General features: G+C 39.9%; 1 protein-coding gene across 2 annotated transcripts in view; it reads right to left on the reverse strand.

Annotated features, from left to right (window-relative positions):
- Window positions 1–19,275, reverse strand: part of LOC118900003 (serum amyloid A-2 protein-like) — a 27,973-nt gene continuing 8,698 nt past the window's right edge. The window contains exons 1-4 of one of the 2 annotated variants that reach the window (XM_036862117.1): window positions 3,817–3,890; window positions 3,145–3,239; window positions 694–832; window positions 1–303 (exon numbers count right to left, since the gene is read on the reverse strand). In XM_036862117.1, coding sequence (XP_036718012.1) covers window positions 141–303; window positions 694–832; window positions 3,145–3,235 — 393 coding nt within the window. In that variant the 5' untranslated portion in view covers window positions 3,236–3,239; window positions 3,817–3,890 and the 3' untranslated portion in view covers window positions 1–140. Of the gene's footprint in view, window positions 304–693; window positions 833–3,144; window positions 3,240–3,816; window positions 3,891–19,275 lie in introns of those variants that run through there. The other variant, XM_036862118.1, reaches the window with a different exon arrangement.

The raw sequence follows: 19,275 nt of genomic DNA on the forward strand, positions 1-19,275 counted from the left end.
TGGATTTCACAAGCATTTGTTAAACATTTTTATGTGCTCTTTATCAACTATAAAGAACTACAGATACAGAATATAGCAACCTAGCTCAGCACTGTCCCCACTCCCTTGAGCCCTGTCTCCTGAGCAGAGGGAGAAGTAGCTCAGTACTTGTCGGGCAGGCCGCGAGGTCTGAAGTGATTGGGGTCTTTGCCGCTCCGGCCCCATTCATTGGCAGCCTGGTCGGCCCTCGAGTCCTCCAGTCCGTGGCCACTGTCTCCATGTTTAAAAAAGTCTGTGACTCTCGGAATACTCTCTCTGGCATCGCTGGAATGGAGGAGGGCAGGTAGGGGATTACTCCAGGGCTGACGAGCAACAGCCCACCCTCCCCATCTCTCCTCTTTCCAAGGAATCAAGGACACTGACAGGAGCTAGGAAAGAGGGAATGAAGCCTGAGGCTGCCCGGGCTCAGCACACCTCAGCCCTGCGGGTCCCCTTATGCTGGGTGAACAGCACCCACGGGGGAGGCTTGGGAATCGTCTGTCCCACCAGCCTTGCTCTGCTCTTCAGCCACTCAGACCCCGCACAGGACACAGAGGGTGAGGGTGGATAAGAGGAGGAGAGGCCACAGCCCTACAGGAAGTTCTCCAGGGCTTGGCCCCTCCTGGCTGTCCGAGGCTCTCACACCCACCCCTGCCTCCTCAGGGCCCCTGGTACCTGATCACTTTAGCAGCCCAGACGCCCCCAGGTCCCCTTTCGGCAGCGTCACGGTTGCCCCGGGCGTGAAAGTACTTGTCTGAATTTTTGTAATTGGCTTCTCTCATGTCAGAGTAGGCTCTCCACATGTCTTTAGCCCCTGGGAGGAAAAGAAAGTGATGATATGAACGTGATCACGTCTCAGCAAAATAGAGAAAGAAAACATTTCCCTCCCACTGGGTCCAGATTTCAGCCTTTGACTAAGCCCTTGGAGATTATTATATTGGTTTGAAATGAATATTCCTTTACTTTTCACTTCCCTGGGTTAATGTTATGAGAATCATACTTGGTGCAAGTTTTACTCTGTTTGATTCCATCCTAAGTCTCTTGGTACTTCGTTTTTGGTTGTGTGTGATGTGTGTGAAGAGGCGGTTGGATGCTCTTTAAAGGATGTTTGGTTGTACAATGAACCTCTACCTGGAAAGATACAGGAAACACTCTGACCAGAGTTTGAGAACAAAGGCGATTCTGAGGGAGGCTGCAGACATAGGATGCTCCCAACCTAGTCAAGGGGAGAAATCCATCCCTGTGGACAAAGTGAGGACAACTCGGTCCTGAGTACATCTGAATGTCCGGGGCATATTTGGACCTGGCCAACTGTCAAAATTCAATCAGCAGGTGATAAAGGTGAGTTCCCTAAGAGAGCTTTGGAGAAACAGGGTAATCAGATGCAGAAAAAGGGCAACCGATGCACCAACTCTAAAGCTCAGTGTCCTCTCCAATAAAATGGAGGAGTATTGCCTCCCTCAGAGTGGTTACACGGAAGAACTGAGGAAATACACGTTTAACGGCTAAAACGTTGTAGGTGCTCAGTATACTATGACCTCTCTAATCCTTAGGAAGAGTGGGACAAAAAAAAAGAAAAAGAATGAAGATGAGGAGCAGGGAGTTATGGACAGAAGGACTCTGATCAGCTAGAATTAAATGGCAAAGTTAAAAAAAAAAACTTATCAGGACAAAGAGAAAAATCCAATGTAGAGTTATAATCAGGGTTTATATAATGACTCTATGAGATAACTTATCTTCATATTATATATTTGTCATGTCTGGCATTTGGAAAGATAGTTTTGTTGAGAGTTATGACATTCCTACTATACTTATTCCCACTGAGTTACTGATTTAAATAGATCCTTGAAGTCCAGACTTTCTTAAAAAGTATTTCCAAAATGCCTGGCATATCATGTCACCTAAGGTCAGCAAAACCAGAGGTACTGTGCACACTTCAGTGTGCATAAAAATCAACTGGGGTGCTTAATAAAGGCCAGATTTCCAGTCTCAACCCCAGGGATTGTGATTCAGGGGAAGGGTTGTGTGTGGCCCCAGGCACCTGCCTTCCACAAAGCACCCCAGACCACGGGTGATTCTCATGCAAGTGGCCCTAGAACAGCCCTTTGAAAAACACTGACCTAAGAGATGAAAAAATATTTTTAGCTGGATCTGTGAGAATTTAGATAGAATAGCCAGCAAACTCTTAAAACAATTATTCAGTAACTATCACAGAAAAATAATAACACAAAATAATTCTGTGAAATAAACATTTTTGCTACTTCACTCTGGCTAGTGAGGTACATATCTCTTGCTATTGGTTTCTGGCCAGGTCTCAGCCTCAGTAGAACCATTGTCAAGGTAATTCATTGTGCCATTTATGATGGGGAGAGGAGCTCTATCAAGTTGCCTTCTAAAGGCACCACATCCCTACTATTTGCCATTTGCTCAGATACAGAGCAGGACATGTGTTCACAAATCCCTTACTCTCCCACGTGTACTCTTGTCTGGGAGGCATATAGTACCTTGGTTAATAGCAAGGTCTGGGGGAGCTCAATGTCTTGGGTTAAATCCCACTCTGCTGGAGGACTTTGTTAGGTGTCTTAATCTCTTGGTGCCTCAGTTTCTCTGGTAAGAGATAATGGTACCAACATTGCAGGACTAAAGGATTAAAACATGAGGATGACAAGGAGTTCACTCATGCATGCGAAACTCTTAGAACAGTGCCTAGCAGGTATTAAAAGCTCAGGTATTTTAGTTATAATTATTAAGTGGATGGGGAGGGTGAACATTCCCCACCCATTTAATGCATCCACTTCATGGTACCTGAGACTTGGAAATGAGCCATCCCTGCTTGCCCACAAGGGGGCAGCGGAGCCCCACTTGTATTTAGGGAACATGCACCTCCGAACCCAGATCTCTTCCTCACTCCTGCTGAAAGTTGGGGCCCAAACTCTATGTGACCTCGGGCTTGGGAATCCCAAGGGTGCAAAGCTGGCCAGAAAAACCTGGGGAAGTGCTACCACGAAAACCAAGCTCCTTTTTTTCCCTCTTATGGCCTTTGCCCTGTGGGGATGTGGCCTCTGCTCAGGTGAACCCTGGGAGCTTCAGATGCATCCTTCCCCTGACCCATCCTTTGATCCTTACCTTGACCAGCTTCCTTGAGGAATGTAGCCCATCTCTGGCTGCTGACGCCCAGGATCAGGAAGCAGAAAATGATGCCCGTGGAAAGCTTCATCCTGCTGCAGGGAGATGAGCAGACACAAACAAGGATGACTGGTCTGGGTTTTTGTTCTTGTTTTTGTTTTGTAATGTGGATACACCCTTGCATTCCAAAAATAAATTCCACTGAATTTTATCTCAATATATAGACGATAGATAGATAGCATTACAGAGGATCCAGTTCTCATTTCCGTGTGTCTCATTGGAATCCCAATGATTTCCTGTGTGAGGGATTGCAACGGGCGGGCTTTTGGTATAAACCACTTTCCAGTCCGGTCATCCCCTATCAGCCCTGAAACCCAACTGCACAGCAAGTTTCCCAAAGGCATTAGGAGTTTGGGCACTATACCTCTCTGTAATATGAGATGAGGTAAACAATGCACAAGCATTTGTAGACTGCCTGCTCTACCTATCACTGACTTCACATAGAAGAAGCATATGGAACCCCTACCCCCCAAAGTATTCACAGCTGGTGAATTCTGATTGTCCGAATAGTAGATTCAGGAAGGAAGCAGAGGGCTGGGCTGCAGCACAAGAATGCTGGTGAAGAGAGAGAATCTCCAAAGAGGAAAAGTTTGGAAAGTTCTAGCACCTCACCTTTGGCTGTGCCTTCCTGCTGAGGCTGCCGGCGAAGCTGAGCTGCCTGTGCTGCCTGCCTGGGAGACGGGGCTGGTGCTTTATATACTGACACTTGGCTAGTGGAGCAAATGAGAAGACAGGTTTGAACCAAAAGAAAAAAAAAAACAAACAAGAAAGAAAGAAGTTTGGGAAATCCCTCTTGACAGCATTTCAAAACAGCAGGGTTATTCTTCACACATCTAATTTTCCTGGATTGTGCAATCTGGCAACTTTCAAGAGTGTAGCAAGGTGGGCTGCTTCTATCTGTTTCCAGTCTCACTCCTGGTGGGGAAAGCTGTTTTTCCCCACATGATAATGTACTGACATTTGCTGTGAAGGGTAATCAATATGAGAAAAAAGAGTTGATTGCCTAAAGAATGTGAGGATACGGGGCAAAAGGAAGAGCAGTATGGGGCCATTGCAAGGGACAGCTCAGGATGAAGCTGGGACCCCAGGGTACAAGAGTCAGAAAGGAAGGAGATAGAAACCCAGGAAACCCGTGGGTGTAAGTCATCAGGAGGCGGAAGCGCAGCAGGGGTGGGAAGGTGGTAGAATGCCGCATTGAGCTCAGTTTGCCGGTCTTTAAGTGGTCGTACCCGCTTGGAGAACACGACCAGAAGGCAAGGCGGTCCCGGGCTCTCTAGCCTCGAGGTGACTGTAAAGTGCAAACCACTTGCCACAGAACATAGTTGAAACAGAAAACAGGAAGAAGGCAGCAAACCCTTCAGGACAAGAGCATTAAAAATTCACCCCAGAGACAGCCTCATCTACCAGAGGGCAGACAGCAGAAGCAAGAAGAACTACAATCCTGCAGCCTGTGGAACAAAAACTACATTCACAGAAAGATAGACAAGATGAAAAGGCAGAGGGCTATGTACCAGATGAAGGAACAAGATAAAATCCCGGAAAAACAACTAAATGAAGTGGAGATAGGCAACCTTCCAGAAAAAGAATTCAGAATAATGATAGTGAAGATGATCCAGGACCTCGGAAAAACAATGGAGGCAAAGATCGAGAAGATGCAAGAAATGTTTAACAAAGACCTAGAAGAATTAAAGAACAAACAAACAGAGATGAACAATACAATACCTGAAATGAAAACTACACTAGAAGGAATCAATAGCAGAATAACTGAGGCAGAAGAACGGATAAGTGACCTGGAAGACAGGATGGTGGAATTCACTGCTGCAGAGCAGACTAAAGAAAAAAGAATGAAAAGAAATGAAGACAGCCTAAGAGACCTCTGGGACAACATTAAATGCAACAACATTCACATTATAGGGGTCTCAGAAGGAGAAGAGAGAGAGAAAGGACCCGAGAAAATATTTGAAGAGATTATAGTTGAAAACTTCCCTAACATGGGAAAGGAAATAGCCACCCAAGTCCAGGAAGTACAGAGAGTCCCATACAGGATAAACCCAAGGAGAAACACACTGAGACACATAGTAATCAAACTGGCAAAAATTAAAGACAAAGAAAAATTATTGAAAGCAGCAAGGGAAAAACAACAAATAACATACAAGGGAACTCCCATAAGGTTAACAGCTGATTTCTCAGCAGAAACTCTACAAGCCAGAAGGGAGTGGCATGATATACTTAAAGTGATGAAAGGGAAGAACCTACAGCCAAGATTACTCTACCTGGCAAGGGTCTCATTCAGATTCGATGGAGAAATCAAAAGCTTTACAGACAAGCAAACGCTAAGAGAATTCAGCACCACCAAACCAGCTCTACAACAAATGCTAAAAGAACTTCTCTAAGTGGGAAACACAAGAGAAGAAAAGGACCTACAAAAACAAACCCAAAACAATTAAGAAAATGGTCATAGGAACATACATATCGATAATTACCTTAAACGTGAATGGATTAAATGCTCCAACCAAAAGACACAGGCTTGCTGAGTGGATACAAAAACAAGACCCATATATATGCTGTCTACAAGAGATGCACTTCAGACCTAGGGACACATACAGACTGAAAGTGAGGGGATGGAAAAAGATATGCCATGCAAATGGAAATCAAAAGAAAGCTGGAATAGCAATACTCATATCAGATAAAATAGACTTTAAAATAAAGAATGTTACAAGAGACAAGGAAAGACACTACATAATGATCAAGGGATCAATCCAAGAAGAAGATATAACAATTATAAATATATATGCACCCAACATAGGAGCACCTCAAAACATAGGGCAACTGCTAACAGCTGTAAAAGTGGAAATTGACAGTAACACAATAATAGTGGGGGACTTTAACACCTCACTTACACCAATGGACAGATCATCCAAAATGAAAATAAATAAGGAAACAGAAGCTTTAAATGACACAATAGACCAGATAGATTTAATTGATATTTATAGGACATTCCATCCAAAAACAGCAGATTACACTTTCTTCTCAAGTGTGCACGGAACATTCTCCAGGATAGATCACATCTGGGGTCACAAATCAAGCCTCAGTAAATTTAAGAAAACTGAAATCATATCAAGCATCTTTTCTGACCACAATGCTATGAGATTAGAAATGAATTACAGGGGAAAAATGTAAAAAACACAAACACATGGAGGCTAAACACTACGTTACTAAATAACCAAGAGATCACTGAAGAAATCAAAGAGGAAATCAAAAAATACCTAGAGACAAATGACAATGAAAACATGACAATCTAACATCTATGGGATGCAGCAAAAGCAGTTCTAAGAGGGAAGTTTATAGCTATACAAGCCTACCTCAAGAAACAAGAAACATCTCAAAAAAACAATCTAACCTTATACCTAAAAGAAGAACAAACAAAACCCAAAGTTAGCAGAAGGAAAGAAATCATAAAGATCAGAACAGAAATAAATGGAATAGAAACAAAGAAAACAATAGCAAAGATCAATAAAACTAAAAGCTGGTTTTTTGAGGAGATAAACAAAATTGATAAACCATTAGCAAGACTCATCAAGAAAAAGAGGGAGAGGACTCAAATCAATAAAATTAGAAATGAAAAAGGAGAAGTTACAACAGACACCACAGAAATACAAAGCTTCCTAAGAGACTACTACCAGCAACTCTATGCCAATAAAATGGACAACTTGGAAGAAATGGAAAAATTCTTAGAAAGGTATAACCTTCCAAGACTGAACCAGGAAGAAACAGAAAATATGAACAGACCAATCACAAGTAATGAAATTGAACCTGTGATTAAAAATCTTCCAACAAACAAAAGTCCAGGACCAGATGGCTTCACAGGCGAATTCTATCAAACATTTAGAGAAGAGCTGACACCCATCCTTCTCAAACTCTTCCAAAAAATTGCAGAGGAAGGAACACTCCCAAACTCATTCTATGAGGCCACCATCGCCCTGATACCAACACCAGACAAAGATACTACAAAAAAAGAAAATTACAGACCAATATCACTGATGAATATAGATGCAAAAATCCTCAACAAAATACTAGCAAACAGAATCCAACAACACATTAAAAGGATCATACACCACGATCAAGTGGGATTTATCCCAGGGATGCAAGGATTCTTCAATATATGCAAATCAATCAATGTGATACACCATATTAACAAATTGAAGAATAAAAACCATGTGATCATCTCAACAGATGCAGAAAAAGCTTTTGACAAAATTCAACACGCATTGATGATAAAAACTCTCCAGAAAGTGGGCATAGAGGGAACCTACCTCAACATAATAAAGGCCATATATGACAAACTCTCAGCAAACATCATTCTCAATGGTGAAAAACTGAAAGCATTTCCTCTAAGATCAGGAACAAGACAAGGATGTCCACTCTCACCACTATTATTCAACATAGTTTTGGAAGTCCTAGCCACGGCAATCAGAGAAGAAAAAGTAATAAAAGGAAAACAAATTGGAAAAGAAGACGTAAAACTGTCACTGTTAGCAGATGACATGATACTATACATAGAGAATCCTAAAGATGCCACCAGAAAACTACTAGAGCTAATCAATGAATTTGGTCAAGTTGCAGGATACAAAATTAATGCACAGAAATCTCTTGCATTCCTATACACTAATGATGAAAAATCTGAAAGAGAAATTAAGGAAACACTCCCATTTACCATTGCAAAGAAAAGAATAAAATACCTAGGAATAAACCTACCTAGGGAGACAAAAGACCTGTATGCAGAAAACTATAAGACACTGATGAAAGAAATTAAAGATGATACCAACAGATGGAGAGATATACCATCTTCTTGGATTGGAAGAATCAATATTGTGGAAATGACTATACTACGCAAAGCAATCTACAGATTCAATGCAATCCCTATCAAATTACCAATGGCATTTTTTACGGAACTAGAACAAATCATCTTAAAATTTGTATGGAGACACAAAAGACCCCGAATAGCCAAAGCAGTCTTGAGGGAAAAAACACAGCTGGAGGAATCAGACTCCCTGACTTCAGACTATACTACAAAGCTACAGTAATCAAGACAATATGGTACTGGCACAAAAACAGAAACATAGATCAATGGAACAAGATAGAAAGCCCAGAGGTAAACCCACGCACCTATGGTCAACTAATCTATGACAGAGGAGGCAAGGATATACAATGGAGAAAAGACAGTCTCTTCAACAAGTGGTTCTGGGAAAACTGGACAGCTACATGTAAAAGAATGAAATTAAAACACTCCCTAAAACCGTACACAAAAATAAACTCAAAATGGATTAGAGACCTAAATGTAAGACCGGACAGTATAAAACTCTTAGAGGAAAACATAGGAAGAACACTCTTTGACATAAATCACAGCAAGATCTTTTTTGATCCACCTCCTAGAGTAATGGAAATAAAAACAAAAATAAACAAATGGGACCTAATGAAACTTAAAAGCTTTTGCACACAAAGGAAACCATAAACAAGACGAAAAGACAACCCTCAGAATGGGAGAAAATATTTACAAGCGAATCAATGGACAAAGAATTAATCTCCAAAATTTATAAACAGCTCACGCAGCTCAATATTAAAAAAACAAACAACCCAATCCAAAAATGGGCAGAAGACCTAAATAGACATTTCTCCAAAGAAAATATACAGATGGCCAAGAAGCACATGAAAAGCTGCTCAACATCACTAATTATTAGAGAAATGCGAATCAAGACTACAATCAGGGGCTTCCCTGGTGGCGCAGTGGTTGAGAGTCTGCCTGCCAATGCAGGGGACACGGGTTCGAGCCCTGGTCTGGGAAGATCCCACATGCCATGGAGCAACTAGGCCTGTGAGCCACAATTACTGAGCCTGTGCATCTGGAGCTTGTGCTCTGCAACAAGAGAGGCTGCGATAGTGAGAGGCCGGCGCACCGCGATGAAGAGTGGCCCCCACTTGCCGTAACTAGAGAAAGCCCTTGCACAGAAACGAAGACCCAACACAGCCATAAATAAATAAATAAATAAATAAATAAATAAATAAATGGATCATCACATTTAAAAAAAAAAACAAAAAACTACAATCAGGTATCACCTCACACCAGTTAGAATGGGCTTCCTCAGAAAATCTACAAACAACAAATGCTGGAGAGGGTGTGGAGAAAAGGGAACCCTCTTGCATTGTTGGTGGGAATGTAAATTGATACAGCCACTATGGAGAACAGTACGGAGGTTCCTTAAAAAACTAAAAATAGAACTACCATACAACCCAGCAATCCCACTACTGGGCATATACCCTGAGAAAACCATAATTCAAAAAGAGTCATGTACCAAAATGTTCATTGCAGCTCTATTTACAATAGCCAGGACATGGAAGCAACCTAAATGTCCATCAACAGATGAATGGATAAAGAAGATGTGGCACATATATACAATGGAATATTACTCAGCCATAAAAACAAACGAAATTGAGTTATTTGTAGTTAGGTGGATGGAGTTAGAGTCTGTCATACAGAGTGAAGTAAGTCAGAAAGAGAAAAACAAATACTGTACGCTAACATATATATATGGAATCTAAGGGGAAAAAAAAAAAGGTCATGAAGAACCTAGTGGTAAGACGGGAATAAAGACACAGACCTGCTAGAGAATGGACTTGAGGATATGGGGAGGGGGAAGGGTAAGCTGTGACAAAGTGAGAGAGTGGCATGGACATATATACACTACCAAATGTAAAATAGATAGCTAGTGGGAAGCAGCCGCATAGCACAGGGAGATCAGCTCTGTGCTTTGTGACCACCTAGAGGGGTGGGATGGGGAGGGTGGGAGGGAGGGAGATGCAAGAGGGAAGAGATATGGGAACATATGTATATGTATAACTGATTCACTTTGTTATAAAGAAGAAACTAACACACCATTGTAAAGCAATTATACTCCAATAAAGATGTTAAAAAAAAAAGAAAATGTTATTTATATACAACATACATATATATGTGTATATGTATATACACATACACACATATACACACAGTGGAATATTATTCAGCCGTAAAAAAGAAGGAAATTTTGTCATTTGCAACAACATGGGTGGAACTTAAGAGCATTTTTCTAAGTAAAATAAGTCAGATGGAAAAAAACAAATACCACATGATCTCACTTATATGCTGAATCTAAAAAAAATCAAAAGCTGAACTCATAGATACAGAGAATAGATTAATGGTTGTCAGAGGCAGGGAGTGGGAGATGAGTAAAAGGAGTGAAGGGGGTCAAAAGGTACAGACTTCCAGTTATAAAATAATTAAGTCCTGGGGATGTAATGTACAGCATGGCGACTATAGTTAGTAATACTGTACTGTGTATTTGAAAGTTGCTAAGAGAATAAATCTTAAAAGTTCTCACCACAAGAAAAAAAATTGTAACTATGTGTGGTGATGGATGTTATCTATACTTCTTGTGGTGATCATTTCACAATACAGCTGTCCCACAGTATCTGCAGAGGATCCATTCCAAGACCCCTGTGGATACCAAAATGCTCAGGTGCTGAAGTCCCTTATATAAAATGGCATAGTATTTGCACATAACCTAAGCACTTCCTCCCATATACTTTAAATCATCTCTAGTTTACTTATAGTACCTAATGCAATGTAAATGCTATGTAAATAGTTGCCAGAGCACAAAAAATTCAAGTTCTGCTTTTTGGAACTTTCTGGAAATTTTGGTTTTCAAATATTTTAGATCCAAGTTTGGTTAAGTCCTCGGATATGGAACTCGTGGATATGGAGGGCCGACTCTATATACAAATATCGAATCATTATGCTGTACACATGAAACTAATATAATGCTCTATGTCGATTATATCCCAGCATTAATTAATTGAACATGTTACCTTACAAGGTACAGAAAGAATTCGGCACCATGGACCCTTTCTTTCTCCACTTATTGAGACTACACATCATACAGCAGCTTCAATTTGATGGGTAAGTATTGAAGAGTACACTGCTACCCCATGTCAAATCATGGCACAGAAAGGGCACCACTTGACTAGTATCAGCTGTGTCAGACAATACACACACCAACTAAAAAATCAAAAAATTATTTGGAAATTACTAGAATGATTTAAGAAACAATGTGTGTATAACCAATTCACTTTGCTGTACACCTGAAACTAACACCACATTGTAAATCAACTATACTTCAATAAAAATTTTTAAAAAAGAAAAAATGTGTGCTATGACCATATCTTTTTTTTTTTTTTTTAAAGTAAGAACGGCAACAATTTTTATAAATTTATTTTATTTTTGGCTGTGTTGGGTCTTCGTTCCTCTGCTAGGGCTTTCTCTAGTTGCGGCGAGCGGGGGCCACTCTTCATCGCGGTGCGCCGGCCTCTCACTATCGCGGCCTCTCTTTTTAGGAGCACAGGCTCCAGACGCGCAGGCTCAGTAGTTGTGGCTCACGGGCCTAGTTGCTCCGCGGCATGTGGGATCTTCCCAGACCAGGGCTCGAACCCGTGTCCCCTGACCATATCTTTTGTTGAGCAGTTTTAGAATTTATGTAATTTTGCTCATATGAAGGATCAGTGGCAGAATAATTAAACTTAATATATTACTTTACCATCTAAAACTTTTAAAGTATCCCCCCCCCTCTGGAAGTCCCCCCAGCAACCCAGGAAAAAAGATATTACTAACACCGCAGAAGCCCCTTGTGTCCCTCTCTCTGCTGCATGCTTCTCCCTGCCCTTTCTCCAAAGGTAAACTCCTTCCCAAACTTTGTGTTATCATTCCCTTGCTTTTTTTTTTTTTTTTTTAATTTAGTGGGAGATTTTTGAATGAAATTGATATGGACTAAAGTTTTGTGTTTTTTTTTTTAATTATTAGCACCTTTAATTATTATTTATTTATTTATTTTTCGGGGCTGTGTTGGGTCTTCGTTTCTGTGTGAAGGCTTCCTCTAGTTGCGGCGAGCGGGGGCCACTCTTCATCGCGGTGCGCGGGCCTCTCACTATCGCGGCCTCTCTTGTTGCGGAGCACAGGCTCCAGACGCGCAGGCTCAGTAGTTGTGGCTCACGGGCCCAGTTGCTCCGCGGCATGTGGGATCTTCCCAGACCAGGGCTCGAACCCGTGTCCCCTGCATTAGCAGGCAGATTCTCAACCACTGCGCCACCAGGGAAGCCCTCCCTTGCTTTTTTAAAAATTGTTTTTTTAATCACATATGCATATCCATACACAGTATATTTTTAAGATTTTTCCAGGTTTTGAACTTTCTGTAAATAGATTTCTATTGTATGGATTCACTAGTCATTTGCTTATTTTGGTCAACAATATGTTCTTTAGACACAGGCATGTTGATGACTGTTGCAGTAGTTCTTTCATTTTCAATGCTGAAGACTATTGCCAAGTATGAATGTATCACAGCTTATTTCAACATTTGGGTTTTTTCTGTTTTGCTATTACAGTGTTGCTTCTGGCAATCTTGTGCAAATATCCCATTACAAGAGTTCAAATGGTACAGACCTAGAAGTGAAATAGAATATGATTATTTTGAACTTTAGTTGGTAATACCAAATTATCTTTCCAAAATGGTTATATATATATATATTTACAATATATATTTATATTCTCACAAGTAGTGGATACATGGCTCCCTTGCTCCACATCCTAGGCCATATTTATTTTTTATGTCAAGTTGGTGAGTGATAAATAGTATCACATTGTAGTTTAAATTTGTGTTTTCCTGATTGTCAATGAGATTCCCCATTTTTACATATTGATGAGCGATTTGTACTTCCTCTTCTGTGAAATTTATGTTTATTTCTTTTTCCTTTTTTATTGATTAGTAGGAGTTCTTTATATACTTCATATAAAGCCTTTTTGATTATGTATGTTACAAATATCTTCCCCCAGTTTGTGGCTTTTATTTTCATGTTTTCAGTCATTTTTATGGGAGTAATGTATTTGGTTTTATATTTAACAAACTTATGATTCAACAAAATTATAATGTACAGGTATGCACTAATTCTTTTAAAATGCTTTATTTCCCTTTATTTATCAATTTTTAGAGTAATAAGTTTAATCCTAGCAACTGCAAAGTTGTCTAATAAATTTGCTTTTTTAAAAAGTTTCTTTATGGTATCTTTTGATGAACACTAATGTTTACCTTTGTTGTAGCTTTTTTTCAATTAAGAATTATCTTTTAAAGTGGAAAATTATCTTATTCATTCTCTGACAACCAACTTCTATAACTTATTAATGTATTTGCTCAAGGTACAGAATATATATAACCTATGACGTAGCTATCTTTGCAAGCACTGTGGGAAGTAAACTTTAATTTTTCTCTCAAGAGAGTTTTCTTAAAAAGCCAATACTTTTTATTATCTATTTATTTATTTATTTTTAAGCCATGCTGTGCGTCATGCGGGATCCTAGTTCCCCAACCAGGGATCAGACCCGTGCCCCCTGCATTGGGAGCTGAGAATCTTAACCACTGGACTGCCAGGGAAGTCCCAAGCCAGTGCTTTTTAAAAGAGTTTGGTTTGCTTCCTATTTTCACCTGGGAACTCTTTGAAACTTTCAACTTAGTTTCAAAGGTATAGCTGGTAGTCTCTACCCTTTGGAAGTGGATTACCTTCTGGTGTGCTGGAATCAGCTCATACTAGCTCAGGAGAGCTAACTGTTAAATTTTCTGGGATTTTGCAAGCCAACTGTTAAGTCTTGGTCATTTGAAATTAGCCGTGGTGGCAGTATTTACACCATGGAAATTGACAAACACTTAAGTCAGGGTTTTTGTTTTTTGTTTTTTGTTTTTTCTTCCAGAGAGACACCTCTTAATTCCCAGCGCATGCCTGGGACTACTTCTAATTCCAAGTTCCACAGATCCTTTGTTTGTTCTTCTAGGCACTGACAAACCCATCCTTGAGGCAAGGGCAGCTTCTGCAAATACACAGCTTCAGCACCAGAAAGGGTGGATTCCCCATTCCCTATCCTTCAGTTCACTCAGGGAGATTAAAAGAGAATATTACATTCAAACAACTTAAGAAATATTAAATTCTTGTGTACACTCTTGATTATATGACTGCATTTTCTCCCCAAGAAAACAAACATGGGGGGCAAATGCATACATCAGAAAAGGAAACATTTTTTACACAGCTGCTCTGAGCTTCCTGAGACGAGGACCTACACTTACCTATATGTTTATCTGGTAGAGGGCAGCAGCTCCCTAATACTGAGGCGAGGCAACCTGCTAGAAGGTGGGTGCTTTGTGCTGTGGGGGGCTCCTCACTCTTCCCATGCTCCAAGAGTGCAGGAAAACACCCTCCACTGGACTGCAAGTGTCATAAAGAAATGACCGACTTCCTAGAATCACACACAAGTCTAATACAACTCACTATCAAACCTAGAAACAGCCATTTAAGAGAATAGATCTACCATGTTTCTCCTCTCAGTCAACCACTGGTGGCTCACAGGTAAGACTGCACCTGCATTCTTCTGGCAGAAGCCACAAGACAGCAATCAACAACGACTGGACTTCCCCGGAGGTCCAGTGGTTAAGACCCCATTTTTCCAATTCAGGGGACTTGGGTTTGATCCCTGGTTGGGGAACTGGGATCCTACCTGCCGCATGGCGCGGCCAAAAAAAAACCAACAACAATAACTACAACACAACCAAACCCAATAATTATCCTACCTTTAAACGACTATAGCATTTCTCAGCATAAAAGCTCTTCAGCAGCATTATTCTGAGCTAGTTAGAACGAGTTCACAGAGACAGAGAGATTCCCTATATAGACCCAAATGAGATTAATCTGAGTTCCCCTTTCCTTGTTCAAATTTGGGCTTAATACAGAGTCACTGTTCTCAGATCTTCATATAATCAACTTACCGGTGACACACCGTTTGTTAATTTAGATGAACTAACACTCTCAAGGTTATTTGTTTAAATAAGCATCCTTTTTTTTAAAAAATTTATTTATTTATATTTATTTTTGGCTGTGTGGGGTCTTCGTTTCTGTGCGAGGGTTTTCTCCAGTTGCGGCGAGCGGGGGCCACCCTTCATCGCGGTGCGCAGGACTCTCACCGTCGCAGCCTCTCCTGCTGCGGAGCACAGGTTCCAGACAAGTAAGCATCCTTTTGATGCAAAGAGACATAGACATCTTTAGGAAACCAAATAAGTATTAAATAAGTTGAAGTGGTTGTCAAAGATCTCTCCTCCCAGTATCCCCCACTAAGGCCAGATGGTTTTTCAAGACAGTCTGCTAAAATCTCAGGGGATGGTTAATTCTAAGTTACACAGATTGTTGTAGAAAACAGGTAAAGAATGAAGTACGACAGCTCATTTTAAAGAAGCTAGAGTAACTTGGTTCTAAAACAAGAGATGGGCAATACAAGAAAACAATAGTCCCATTTCAATTCCAAAGGTGCAAAAAATTCAAAACACAGCATAGTGTTACCAAACCAAATATGAGCATTAAAAATGCCTCATAATTGAGTGTGGTTTATTCTTGGAATGTCAACATTACAGAATCAATGTAATTCACCACAATGATAGCTTAAAGGAGAAAATAATATTATCTCAACTGATTTTTAAAGAGCATTTGATAAAGCTGAAGGCATATTTATGGTTTCTTTTTTAAAATCCTTTAGAAAACTACATATCAGAGTGAAATTTCTCAATTTTATAAGGTTATTTGCCAAAAAGCTACAGCACATATTTTATTTAATGGAAAAACCTTTAATTCATTGCCGTTCAGGATCTGGAATGAGAAAAGGAATGCTACTATCACCACTGTTGTGTAACACAGTTCTGGAAGCCCTGGCCAAAGCCACAGAAAAGTTTCAAAAGTAAGAGATACAAGGATTGGAAAGGCAGAGATGAAACTGTCATATTTGCAGTTAGTATAATCTTCAACCTCAAAAAGCACACAAAATCAACAAACTGTAGAATTACTAAGGAAATTTAATAAGGTTGCCCAACACTTGATCCAAAAACCAAAAGCATTTCTCCATAGCAGAAATAACCAAATGGAAAATATGATTTATAATAATAAACAATTCATGGTAACAACATAACTATAAAATTCCTAAGGACTTGTTTCACCAGTAATACACAGCACCACAATGGAGATTTCAAACCTCTAATAAACACCTTAAAAGATGATTCAAACAAATGGAGAGAAGTTCCTGGCTCACTGATGGGATGACTTAATATTGTAGACATGTTGATTCTACCCCAAATTAATCCACAAATTTAATGCAATTCTAATGATAATTCCAGTTGAATTTTCCCAGAACTGAAGAAAATTACTCCAAAATTCATATCAAGAAATAAAGGTTCATGCATACAAAAGTCAATCCTAAAAAAGGAGAATATTAAGAAGAGGCACTTACCATACGAGGTGTTAAGACATACAGAAGAGCACCGTAAAAAACAGTAGTATTTGCTCAACAAAAGATATATTGACCAATGGGATAGAATAGAGAGTGCAGAGCTAGGGTCACACATATAGGACATTAGTATATGATCAAGGAGACATCACAAATCATTGAAGACAGGATGGGTTACTTAATAGTTTTGGAAAGAGAAAAATAAAACTGGATCCTTACCTAATACATATACAAATGTTGACTTCAGAAGTATTAAATACGTAAACATGAAGGTAAAACTATAAAGTTAATAGAAAAGAATATCAAATAATATATTTGTGATGTAGAGATGGGGAAAAATTCTTAAACAAAACTTCAGAAGCACAAAACATAAGACATAAAATGGTGAATTTCATTACATGAAAATTAAGAATTTATTTTCAGGTAGAGAATGGGAAAAGGCAACGTCTAAATTACGGCAAGGGATTAATATTTCAAATATACAAGGAACTTTTGTGAATCATTAAGAAAAAGACGGCAACCCCAATAGAAAAATGGGTGAAAGGTACGCAAAAAATAGTTTACAGACAACACACAATAAGTAATAAGCTCACAGAGGGATGCACAAATCATTAGTAACCAGAAAAACGCAAATGAAACAAGCAGACGTTACATGCATTAGACCAGAAAAAAGATGACATCCGCAATGTGCCATGTATATCAAAGGAGTGATATTGCTGGTGTGCATATCCTTATTGTCACTGTGAAGTGTCACTCTGCTGTCCAGGAGGACAGCCCTGCCCACATGCCCTCCAGCAGTTTTGAGGACTTCTATAGCTCAGTGCCGTTGCCTTGGCATGACCCAGCTATCCGCTTTTCCAGTCTAAAAGCTTCCATCAAAAAAGAATTTTGCTTCAAATACACAGATTAATGTCTAAATAATAAATAAAATATTACAGGGTTGCTCTCACAGGACACAGTGACAATCTCTGATGTCTCTTTTGCTGTTTTTGTTTTTTAAAAAAACTCCTCTGTTAGAAATAACTTTTCTGGATACAGTTTTTGTGATCCTATCTGCTATTCTTGCAACTCCAGGATAGAGGGAACATTTTCTATTTCTTATCTTGAGGAGACTTCTTTCGCCAGAGATGAGTAGGGCCTGTAGTTTTCAAGGTCAAGTGCTGGAAACACATTGTTTAACACTGAAAGAGATGCAGTCCTGAGAGAAAAAGAAATCATATGGAAAAGAAAAGGTCAGAGTAGGATTATTAACAGATGGAATATGGCACATGAAGATTAGGGACATCTTTTTTCCTCTTATCTTCCATTATACATTTTTTATGTGACTCTGACACGTTTATCGATTCTTATCTTATAATTGTGGTTAATTTGGGTGCATTATTTATGTGTATGTATGTGTTTGCACATTTAGTGTTGTTGTGGGGAGGTGTGTGTGTAAAGAGAGAGAGGCATATACAGGTCAACTATATTATAAATGGACATTTGCTGTTTTTCCTTGTCTCATCCTTGGAATCCCAATCAGGACAGGAACTGGGTTGTTGGTTTTCTTCATCATCATACTCAGTACCTTGGAAAATGCCTAGACACAGGCAGACTTAATGAATCTTATTGGACAAACATGTTCACTGAAGAAAATTGAAAATTTTAAAATAAGTATAAAGATGAAAATAAAAGCAATACTAATTTCATCAGCCTAGACGGGGCAGTGTGGGGGGGGCCGGTGTGCAGGAAGAACCTCTGTAGAAACTTCATGTTTCCAATCTGTTGTCTCAGTGCATGTAGACATATGAACCCCTACACAAAAACAGGGTGATATAATACTATCGTTTTATGTTCTGCTTTTTCACTCCACAGCTTATCATAATCATTTTTGCATGTTACTACCCTTACCTACCACAAAGTCAGTGGCAAAGCCGAAATTCAAATCCAGCCTATGAAGACTGAGCGTTTGGATTCTTAGCCATAGGTTATAGAGTTGACACCTGAACTTGGCAGCTGTTATAGCACATAAACAAATAACTCGACAATATATTTTAATTCAATTTCATTAAATACTGATTAGCTTAATAATACCTCTCCAGTGAAATGTACCTGCATGAGAGCACTGATCTTGTCTATCTCAGATTCTCAGGGCCCAGCACAGTTCCTGCCACATACTGGGGGATCATTAAACGGGTGTTGAATAGTGAATAAGAGGACGAACGAGTTCTGTAGGCATCTTTACCGGAAGGATAAATTGAGGCTTTTAGAGACTCTTTGTTAGAATCTTTTGGACAGTCCCAAGTCCACCCTGCAGAGAATAAAGGATGATCTCAGTGCACCGGCTCCCTCCCAGGTCAGATGGTTCAGGCACCAGCCACGCGGGCCAGCCTGAGTTATTGTCTGTTTGCCCAACTCTTTCAGGAAACGTATCAGTGGGTCATTGAAGGGAGATTTTGCAAATACGGTTTAAACAGAGTGCTTTGACAGGGCTCCATAGGTAATAAATGTGTGTGTAAACCAAGCACACTATTCTCAGAGAGGACCTGGGTCTTCTTTCCCATAATTTACAGATTTCAAAAAGCAAACCTGGGAAACTAGAGAATTGTGAAAGGGCTCCCTCTGCACCCGAGAGTGAAAAACAGGCTGTTGAGTGATGCTTCTTTTCCATCACCCACAGCTGAGGACACAGTGGCTCC

Source organism: Balaenoptera musculus, chromosome 8 (assembly GCF_009873245.2).
Source record: "Balaenoptera musculus isolate JJ_BM4_2016_0621 chromosome 8, mBalMus1.pri.v3, whole genome shotgun sequence".
NCBI lineage: Eukaryota > Metazoa > Chordata > Mammalia > Artiodactyla > Balaenopteridae > Balaenoptera > Balaenoptera musculus.